Source organism: Monopterus albus, unplaced genomic scaffold (assembly GCF_001952655.1).
Source record: "Monopterus albus unplaced genomic scaffold, M_albus_1.0 scaffold18.1, whole genome shotgun sequence".
NCBI classification, from domain to species: Eukaryota; Metazoa; Chordata; class Actinopteri; order Synbranchiformes; family Synbranchidae; genus Monopterus; species Monopterus albus.
This window is the reverse complement of record NW_018127898.1, coordinates 849,573-860,278: the sequence shown is the minus strand read 5'-3', so window position 1 is coordinate 860,278 and position 10,706 is coordinate 849,573. Positions and strand designations below refer to the sequence as shown.

Sequence of the window (10,706 nt, the reverse complement as noted above, 5' to 3'; positions counted from 1 at the left end):
ACAAAGGAAGCTAAATGACAGCTGTTGTAAGATCACCTGTTTAACAGTAGCTCTAAAAGCCCCCAAAATGGCAGCAGCTCCACCACAGTCTCTCTTCATCCCTGGCATTGTGGTCTAGAAAAAAAAGAACATTTATGTGTGATAAACCAGGTAATGACTCAATTTATCTTTGATATCAATCGAATGTTGACACCTCTACATGCACCAAGAACAATAGTCACCTATATAGTTAGAACAGAAAAGCTTTACCGGCTTGTTTGTGAAACCTGTCCCTGTAGAATATGAGCTCTATCTTTCTATTTGCATACGACACAACATAAACTGGTGTACCTAACTGAATAGATTACTGAGAATAGGCTTAAAGCTTAATCTAACAGATCGGGGGTGTCCAAGTGTGTAAATTCCAGGATCACCAAGATCACTAGAGAGTTGCTGGGTTTTTGAAGGCAGAAATCAGAAAAAGGTGTAAAGTGAACACAAAACGCACACACGGTCAAATGTTTGCAATGTTGTGGTACTACAGATGGGCAAACGGGCTGTTTTGAAATACACCATACTTTGGGAGTGCAGGATGTTTTTGGAGTGTTGTAGCAGATATCCACACAAACTAATAAAGAACTGGTTGAAAAATACTGCTAGCTGTTTCATAAACATCTGTAACAAATCTTAAATTCCCACATATCTGCATCCAAAATCAGATCTGATATTTTAGATAAGCATACTCAATGCAGAGCCAAAACAGCCCTTGAGACAGTAACATGCAGGTTCAAACAACTGAACCAGATGATTACTGTAGTGATGCTCCGGAGCCATTAGCACAACAAAGAGATAAAACAGCAACACCTTTCCCTTGATGCTGAGTCCTCCAGTATCGTACACAATGCCCTTGCCCACCCATGCAATGGTTTGGGTTGCACCATCGGGCGTGTGGCTCAAGACTGCTAATGCAGGAGGATGTTCTGCTGCCTTTCCAACTCCGTAGATACCTGACAGGGTGAAGAGACAGATCAACAAGACGACCAGAACAGGTCGATAATCCCAACTACCAAAAACCAGCCTGAGCATCTCTTAGATGAAGAGAGACATACAAACATGCACTTTCAAAGATGAGTTCAATATTTTGTAAAAGATTAAATGAAACTGACACTAAAAGATGTCATGGAAATGTGCCTACACATACGGTACCTCCGAACCCTCTTTGTTTCAGTTCTTCTCCACGAATGATCACCGGAGTAATTCCAAGTTCAGTTCCCACAGCCTTGATTTCCTAAGACAGAAGTTAATGAATGTGACAGAGATCCACAGGGAAGTTATGATTCCTGTAGCAATGTCAACAAATAAGAAGCAGTTTCACTTACATCTAAGAAGTGATCTGTATTCATCTCATTACATGGTGTGTCCACAATGCGAGCTGCCAGCCGGACCCCATCAGCAGCGTTGGAAAGACACTGCAGACAAGAAAAGCCTTCAGCTAAGGCAGTCTGTCGAGATAAATGTTCTGACATGCTGTGCAAAAATAACAAATCACAGGCCAGTACCTCAAGTTCTGCAGCATCCAGAGGGCTGCTGTCTTGCCCAATGATCACAAACTCTACAGTGACATGCTTTTTCTCAGTCCTGCGTGAGGATGTGGAGCGGCGAGAGAAATTGGGGAAGGCCCTGGCAATGGCACAGGAGGACGCAAACACATCTGAACGTTCACACACCATCTGAAGAAGGAAACAAACACTTGTATCACCCACAGCTACAGTCATGGCCAAAAATATTGGTACCGCTGCATTTCTGTCAGACAACACACCACTTCTCCCAGAAAATTGCTGCAATTCCAGATTCTTTGGTGTTCTCAGACTCAACTTTCTGACACTGGGCACTACATTGCACCCCAGAATTTGTTGGTAGTCTTCAGGTTTCATAATGCCATATACACAGTCAAGACATCCAGAGCCTGGAGCAACAAAGCAACTGCAAAACATCAGTGAACCTCCATTGTGTTTGACTGTAGGGGCCGTGTTCTTTTCTTTGAAGGTCTCATTTTGTTTTCTGAAAACAGTAGAATGAGGGACTCAACCAATAAGCTCTTTTGTGGTCTCATCTGTCCACAGGACATTCCCCCAGAAGGACTGTGGCTTCCTCAGGTAGGTTTTGGCAAACTCCAATCTGGCTGTTTTATGTTCCTGTGTCGGCAGTGGGGTCCCCCTGGGTCTCCTACCAGGGGTAGGAGACCCAGGGGGAACTGGAATTACCCTTAAGACTTTGGTAGACTAGGTGCACCATCATTAATAAGATTAAACAGCTGCAGTTTCCTGTTGAAATGATCACTGTAAATATGATGGGCACAACAGAAGCTTGTTATTGGGTCCCACAACTATACTCTTTTCTCCATGCTCAGTATAGTTGACACGACACAAAGGTTTGGCTTTTTTCTCTGCTTTTTGTGTTGTTCCAATGCAATAAATAAATAAATAAATAAATTAATAAACAAGAAGACCAAAGCCTGGATAAGCGGAGGAAAGTGGATGGATGGATGGAAGACCAAAGAATTTGTGACTGCAACAATTTTGTGGGAGAAGCAACGTGTTATTTGACAGAAATGCACGGGTGACAATATTTTTGGCCATGACTGTAGCTGTTCTGCCACTGGATGACTCAAATTTAAGTCCTGTCAGTGTCCCACAGTGAGACACAAAAAGATGGCTATCATTTAGCTCTGCTCTGTAGCTAAAAGTGCTCTTTGACCTCCGTGAAAATTCCCAGAAGAGAGAACAATTAGCTATTACATGAAACAAATGAATTACTACTAATGAAGATACTGACCAGAATGCAGCGGTTGTTCCCTCCAGGCAGGCAGGAGCGGACCAGACGGGACACAAAGTGGGCAGATGACGGGCTGTTGTGCCTGCTGACCCGTGAAGGAAGGGCAGCCACTGCAGCATGGTTGAGGTGCAGAGGGCAACTGTCCGTGGGGTTTGGGTTCAAAGCACTGAGAGCCGCCTGCCAAATCTGAGAAAACATAAGACAAAACTGACATGTTAGGTTCAGTACAAAGACACCACAGCTTTCACATCTTAGCTAAACCAGACAATATGCAAGTGGACAAGGTGATATTACAAGAATTACAAGCTTCTTAATGTTACCCAAGTCTCCAGACCGCAAAAAATAGCAGCCTACCACCCAGGAAACATAAGTGCACTGCAAGCAGTTGAGTAACAATCATGTTAGCAATGATTGTCAGAGGACTTGTGGATGACTGGAAGCCTTTCATTGACCCCTTGGACTTTATAAGCTGGCTGTCACCTTTGCACAACCACCTCTGAGCTCCTTGCATGACAGATGACTCCATATTGCTCACAGCTCCACAGGACATCATAAGAACAGAGTATATTAGTCTGGGTCTGACCAGAAGACCTTTCAGTTGTAACCAACTGTTGACATCATCATTTCATTGTTTTATCTTTTACTAGCCCTAAAATGAAAAAGGAGCAGCAACACCACACCGTGGTAAAAATGTTTTGCTGTCCCAACTTTTTTTTGGCATGTGTTGCAGGGATCAGACACAGATAATTTACACATCACTACTTTTAGCTTTTGATTTTACATACCGTCCTAACGTTTTCAGATTTGGGGTTGTAAAGTAGTCTGACATTGTTCCGGGACAAAAGCCAACCTAAAACTGCAGAATTTTAATTTCACTATTGGTGTTGTACTATTATTATTCCACTGGCTAATAAAAAACAATCTACCGCTAACAAGATGTTGACGACTCCCTAATAATGTTAATTGTTGGTGCTGATTGATTGGCCTAGTTAGTTAGATAGGGTTATACCCCTGTTAATGTTAATAACACGTGTTTAAGTGTGGTTAACGTTAAAATGTTTTGGCTAGCTGCGTTAGCGTGCGCTAACTTAAGTTAGCGTAATGGTAAGGTGAGCTGTCAGCCAATTGTCATTATCATTCATAGCATTACCTCTTTGCTAACGAGTGGCTGCAGTTTTCCTTTGAGTTGGCTCCAGCTGACTTGCTGCAGGTTGGCCTGCTGCCCGATAATCAGGACAGAACGACTCTGTACCTCGGAGTCATCGGCAAAAGCCTTAAACTCCAACACCACGTTCGCCATTTTTGTGACTTGCTAAAGCGATAGCTATCGATAGCGATAGCCAAGTGAGGGCAACGTTGAAGTGAACCGTCTGCCCTCAGATACTAGACAGGATGAACCGGCTACGGTAGTCGGAAGAGGACCAAAAGGTGACTTCTTCTTATTATTATTATTTAATGGCGGATGGCATCCAATGTTAACATATATTTTCGCCACCTACTATGCTGGCGTGTTGACCATAATTGTTTATCACAGTGTTTTAGGAGAAAAAAAACGCCACCATTAAAGCTGCATTAACTACCTTCTTCTTCTTCTAATTTTCGATTGTTAAGTGCGAAGTGAGAGTCAAAACAAACTCAAACAGTAACCCCTGTGCTCCTCTTTGCCCCTCCTGCCCCGTGTCTCATGTGGACACGGCAGCCAGAGACAGTTGTGGCAGTCAGGTAGAGCAGGAATAACCAGCTCCAGAAACAGAATAGAGCCCATAGGGTCCATGGTTTTTCAGTGACACAATGTCAAATAAAGAAGTTTACATTTTAGTAATATGCGCATTTATGCCTACCGTTGTTTGTAGCGAACGTATCTGCAGTAACACAAGCAAATTATACAGAGGAATGTATTTTCCAAGTAATATTGATGCAATACGAATGCTCTGGCTACTGTCACTTGACACACAACTTTGAGTTGTATGGAAAACAAGAGAAATGTTACACTTTGATGTTTTGTGTTTAGATTTATTGGAGCCTTCTTTGTTTTGCATTGAAAATTGATAGCTTTACATTTTATGTGTATCAGCAGTAAAGTGTTAGACTACCGCTTTTTGTATTTTTGTATACCAAAATACTGTCTCCACTGCCTATTCGTGTATGACGGTGATACATTTTAAAGAGAAAATTAATAGTGAGAAATATAAATGAACACGGTGAAAAGCATTCTGGGAAAAAGTACATTCTGTCTATTACTAATAAAATATCTTGACATCCACAGTCCAATGCACCTGGCATCGCTGTTCTAGGCTGTAATGACACCACTGTGGCTGTAGAGGGCAGTAGCCACTTTGAATTTGGCGAGATCATATGACGAACTCACAGGAAGACAACGAAGAAGGGAGTACTATGTTTGTCAATAATCCGAACCACAACAAGCTTCATCTTAGAAGTCAAATACTTTAGAAATGTCATAGAAGCTGGTAAAACGTAGCATTAATGTTGCCGTTCTTTCTTGACAAATCAGAACTTGTTTAACACGCCCACAGTCGAAAATGTTAGATGGAAACACATCTGCACACGACTCGGAGAAGCTCGCTTGTGGAGATGCAGAGAAGGAGTTGGCTTTGTGTGAATCAAACGATCAGGGATTTAAACCGGTACCAGAGGTCAGCGCCTCCATCTCCTCCAGGTTTCTGCAGGTTGAACTGGAGCTGAACGCCCACCTCCGGCGACTGTCCTTCAGCGAGCCCGTCCGGTACACCTACAACCCGCTGGAGTACGCCTGGGACACTCACCGCTGTTACGTGGAGAAGTACTGTCATGGCGGACAAAGGATCTTGTTTTTGGGGATGAATCCAGGACCTTTTGGCATGGCGCAGACTGGGGTGAGTACTGCATCTAGACACGTATATATTTAGTAAAGTTTAAACTGGTAGACCACAGGAGCACGGATACTTTAGTAGTAACGCACAGAAAATATAAATCCTTGTTTCTACATACGGCAAACAGCTGAACCACGAGACGCCTCGTATTTTATCATTTACTTTCTTTAATGTAAACATAAGAGCTAGCAGCTTGCAATATTAATGGGTTTAATGTTTGTTCCTTTTAATTTATCATTAAACCAAATTACAGTGGTGCATTGTGCATTTAAAATCCATACTGAATTACCAGCTGGACAAAGGAGGCAGTTCTTTGGGTCCCCCACACCATCAGTCAGTGTGTCTCAGCTCTGTGGTGCACTTGAATATATATATGCACCACTAACTTTATCATTTGAAACCAAGATCATCAGGGCCAGTTGATCCAGCATCTGTCCTTAAATCTGTCCCAAAATGTTTTGATAATGTTTAAACTGTATTGTATTTGCCAGTGCTGCTTTTTTTCTGCATGCTAGGTCACTAATACATCTACTTTTCTTTGCACAGGTCCCCTTTGGTGAAGTGAAGTCAGTTGTTGATTGGCTGAAGATCACAGGGGAGGTTGGACATCCTCCTGATGAGCATCCAAAGCGCCAGATCACAGGGCTTTCCTGCACTCAGAGTGAAGTGAGTGGTGCACGTTTTTGGGGCTTCTTCAGAAAGTTGTGCAGTGAGCCAGCCCTGTTCTTCCGCCACTGCTTTGTGCACAACTTGTGCCCGTTGATTTTTATGAATGCCAGTGGGAAGAATCTAACTCCCCCTGAGCTGCCTGCAGCTGAACGAGATCATCTCCTGGCCCTGTGTGACATTGCACTGTGCCAGGCCGTGGAGGTACTGGGCGTCTCCATGGTGATTGGGATTGGAAGGGTGGCAGAGCAGCGGGCACGGCGAGCTCTTATTGCTGCAGGTACCACTGTGCGAGTTGAGGGCATCATGCATCCGTCGCCTAGGAACCCACTGGCCAATAAGGGCTGGGAGGAAGCAGTCAAAGCCAAACTGGCAGATCTGGGTGTTATATCGCTGCTGAGCAACACATGAACTAATCAGAGGAGTTCAAGTAAAAGACTCAGGGACTGCAAGATTAAATTTGTGTGATTTGATCAGTGCTACACTGCACTACTGACAGGTGCAGGCCCACTTTGCCCTCACGTCAGCAAGTGTGTCTGAGCAAAGGTTTCCTCTTCACTGACAGAAGCTTCAAACAACTCTAAGACGCGTACGCCGACTCTGTCCTGCATGTTTTCTTCTTGTTAAAAGAACAGTCTGTCTTTTCAATGTGAGATGGGCATTGTGTATAGTTCAGAGGATGGAGCATGGTAATAGGTTCAGGGCCATTTTTCTGAAAATATTTCTACACTAATTTACCTATAAGGTGCTACATATTGAATGTATTGTGAATGATTGTGAACATTAAATGTTTAAGTGTTTAAATCAGGTAAACCTGCTGGTCAAACTTGGTAAAATTATTTTATAAAGAGGTCTGTTCTTAAAATGAATATGTCAGCATGTGGACTAATGTGAACTCTCATTTCAACTGAGGAAGCAAAATAAGTGCATATTTTACAGGTGTTCTGTAGCTTGTGACCAGTGATGCTACAGAGCTGAGAAACAAGTCTGACATTACAAACTATAGGTCTGCTGTTTAAAAACTGTTTTAGAGGACTACACTTCCCTTGTTTTCCTAAATGTTCTTTTCAATTGTAATTTATTTTGATAATGTATTTTATTCATTTACACACACTTTTCCCCCGAGTTTTACCGATTCTGTGAATTTCTCTTCAGCACCCTTGAGACCAAGAGCTTCCTGTTTAAGTTAATACAGAATTATGAATTTTTTTTCCCTTATACTGCAAAGACGAAGGCCTGCTGACAACAAAGGCAAATATTTAGCATGTTAGCATGGAAAAATGCTAACCTTTAGCATGCCATTGAATCATGCAAAATGTTATAAAATGCTAAAGCTGAAGAGGAAGGAGTTTAAGTTATCATGCAGTGTTGGACAAGTGGATATTTTCACCTGCTGGTGGAGACATGAAAACATCTTGACAGATCCCAGTAGACATAACATTAAAAATAATGGCTGAATTCATGTAGCTTCTCCAGTGTCAGAGTCATAGTGTTGTGCATGCTGGGGCACTGGGATATGCGAGTAGAGCAGAGCAGAGCAGAGCAGAGCCATCACTTATACTGTTGCTGCTGCTGTGACAAGTCACAATGTGTGTGTGCTGTGAAAAATATTTTTGACCATGTGAATCCCCAGACACACCCAAACCATCACTTGTTGAATGTGAACTGCCATGTAAAAAGTGTTCACAAGTGGGACCACACTTCTTACACAATCAGAGATAAACTATAAGAAAAAAAGCTTAGTGTTGTGTGTCTAAGCTGTCTCCAAGTTACCGCTGATGAGTTTCAAACCAAACACTGTTGATCATTTTTCAAGTCTGTCAGGGCCTGTTTTTACAGAGCTGGATGAATGAATCAGGATAGTGTTGTTTTTAAGAGAACTGTTTAGCTGTGAGGATCCTGCCCCCCCTCCACTAACATTACTGAGAATTGCAATGAACAACAACAACAACCAGCAGCAGATCCTGTGTCCTTTTAACTATGGGACATGAAGTCTGCAGCACTGCTTTGCCATATGATAAGTTATGTGCTCATGAACTGCATCTCCCATGAGTCACCACATGGTTCAGGAGATATTGTGAAACTCTTGCACCTGACAGGACTGATCACTATCTTCAGATGAATCTACAGATCTGTCCTGCATGATCCAGCAGAAGAGACATCACGTTCATCTCTCAGCAGAATCGGGTAAGATTAAATACAACACCACAGAATTGATTAAATCCAAGCACACAATTATCAGCTGTTCCTAGAAAGACATTAAAAAGACTTAATTATAGCAGTTAGACCTGCACTTAACAAAAACAAATGGCAACGGTTAACTTGTAAGAAAAACAAGTGAGCTATAAATGTTTTTTTTATTAACAGCACGCATTGAAGTGAAATCTTACTTGGTTGTAAATTTAGCTTAAAGTCTTCCTTTTATTACATAAAAAAATGTTTCAATACTTAGCCATTAGTTGACAAAGCACTGTACTTTAAAATGAGCAAATTGTTAATTTATGGTGTAAAGTACTAACTTATTGTGTTACTGTATACAGTGCTCCTCTCAATATCTAAATTTTTTTTCTCAGATTACATGGTATAACCTCAGCACACAGAAGGTACGTGAGCTTACATAGGCAACTCTTGTTATGACCACACTGCATTCCTGGACTCACTGCTCTCGACTTTCACCAGCTGTTCTCCAGACTGAAACCAGAGCATGCTTCACTGGATCCACGTATGTTTTCTTCCTAAACAGCACAGTTTCCTATTACCATGGATAAACAGGCCGCGGTGGTGTTTCGAAATGTGGGGCAGCTGTATTTCCCCCAGACCAGAGTGGAGTGCCACTACAGTCTGAGCTCTGAGCATCAGTGGAGCAGCAGTGACTGGATAGGGATTTTTGAGGTAGATTCACTCACTGTAGCAACATCTACCTCCGGTTTAGTAAAATAAAGTCTGTAATTCAGTAGTGATAGAGATGTGCATTTCTACGTGTCTCTGAATGTGTTTGCTGTCATGCCACAGATGGGGTGGTCTTCGCTTAAACTGTATTACACATATACGTGGGCACTCGTTCCTGATGGCTACACTGAAGGAACCAGTGTCAACTGCTGTTCACTTTTCCATGGTAAGAGTTCAGCCAGACATTTTAAAATATGACACAGTCTCCCCATTCTTCAGTTCAAAGGTGACCTTTTCTAGTTTAAAGTTTTAAGTCTGTTGCACCTCTGATAGCTTTGAGCATCACTGATGGGTGTGGACCACGATGTGCTCTATTGCACCTGTAACTACACCCAGTAGTGATGTCATGGTGTACTAAATCGCCTTAGAGTACTGTTCTACATCACTGCAGCAAGAGCACAGGCAGATCCAGCGGGTGGCCAGGGGTGGCACTGTTTTCAGTGGCAATGTCCCTGGCTGGCAGTAAATAAATCAATGCTAGCCAAAAAAAACAGTGTGTCTCATTTGTACACAGATAACCAAAAGTATTCTTGTTAATGTATGTCTGATCATTTTACAGAACTAGGGGTTCAATTAACTTTTTATGTGTTTCAAATATACCACACCCAAAATTTTATAGATCTGCCCCTTAACCACAGGAGGTCAGCAAAAACCAGGCGTTCAGCAGCTGTTTAGCTCTTCAATCGATGGTTGTGTATTATGTCAGAATAGCAATATAGAATGACATAGTCGGGTTATTGTTTGGGGCTATAATCAAATCTTTTGTTGCAAATTTTGACTCATTTTCACATTAAATGTAACTTAATTTGTACAGGTCTTTCAGGTCTAATTAGAAAATTGTTTGGCTCAGTTTTAAAGAAGACAATAAGAATAATTAAAGTACAACATGCTATTTGATATAGCATGTTACCTGCCCCAGCCCAGTACCGTGGAGTACCAGTTTGTGTATGTGGATAAGATGGGAGAGGTGTGTGCCTGTAGTCGTCCCTTCACTTTCTGTGCTCCCAAGCCTCTGGAAGAGCTGGAGACTCTGAAGGAGGAACGGGATGAGGAGGACGGTGAGGAGGATCTGCTCCTGGTCATCCCCAGGGCTCAGCTGCTCCAGGTAGGAGGAGAGAACTCCGCCACTGCATTCAGCTATTATTGACAACTTCCTTGTAATAACTGCACTGAAACTATTCAATCGTTCTACTACCACAAGGCCCCTCAGTGCCACTACTTTGCCATTAACATCCATCCATCCATCCATCCATTTTCCTCCGCTTATCCGGGACCGGGTCGCGGGGGCAGCAGTCTAAGCAAAGATGCCCAGACTTCCCTCTCTCCAGACACTTGCTCCAGCTCCTCCGGGGGAGTGCCGAGGCGTTCCCAGGCCAGCCGAGAGACATAGTCCCTCCAGCGTGTCCT

At 42.6% G+C, this 10,706-nt stretch overlaps 3 protein-coding genes across 3 annotated transcripts in view; 2 read left to right on the top strand and 1 right to left on the bottom strand.

Annotated features, from left to right (window-relative positions):
• Nucleotides 1–4,212, bottom strand: part of npepl1 (aminopeptidase like 1) — a 10,039-nt gene extending 5,827 nt beyond the window's left edge. The window contains exons 1-7 of the mRNA XM_020593192.1: nt 3,965–4,212; nt 2,815–3,000; nt 1,539–1,709; nt 1,359–1,448; nt 1,186–1,267; nt 844–986; nt 37–114 (exon numbers count right to left, since the gene is read on the bottom strand). Of these exons, the coding sequence (XP_020448848.1) occupies nt 37–114; nt 844–986; nt 1,186–1,267; nt 1,359–1,448; nt 1,539–1,709; nt 2,815–3,000; nt 3,965–4,114 (900 nt within the window). The 5' untranslated portion in view covers nt 4,115–4,212. The remainder of the gene's footprint in view (nt 1–36; nt 115–843; nt 987–1,185; nt 1,268–1,358; nt 1,449–1,538; nt 1,710–2,814; nt 3,001–3,964) is intronic.
• LOC109956238 (single-strand selective monofunctional uracil DNA glycosylase) lies at nt 4,159–8,953 on the top strand. Its single transcript, XM_020593199.1, has 4 exons — nt 4,159–4,242; nt 5,081–5,687; nt 6,231–8,537; nt 8,924–8,953. Exons 2-3 carry the CDS (start codon nt 5,355–5,357, stop codon nt 6,759–6,761), a joined length of 864 nt encoding a protein of 287 aa, XP_020448855.1. The 5' UTR covers nt 4,159–4,242; nt 5,081–5,354; the 3' UTR covers nt 6,762–8,537; nt 8,924–8,953.
• A 201-nt stretch (nt 8,954–9,154) lies between these two features.
• Nucleotides 9,155–10,706, top strand: part of LOC109956237 (calcium-binding and coiled-coil domain-containing protein 1-like) — a 7,589-nt gene continuing 6,037 nt past the window's right edge. Inside the window, exons 1-3 of the mRNA XM_020593198.1 lie at nt 9,155–9,242; nt 9,363–9,465; nt 10,309–10,404. Coding sequence (XP_020448854.1) covers nt 9,418–9,465; nt 10,309–10,404 — 144 coding nt within the window. The 5' untranslated portion in view covers nt 9,155–9,242; nt 9,363–9,417. The remainder of the gene's footprint in view (nt 9,243–9,362; nt 9,466–10,308; nt 10,405–10,706) is intronic.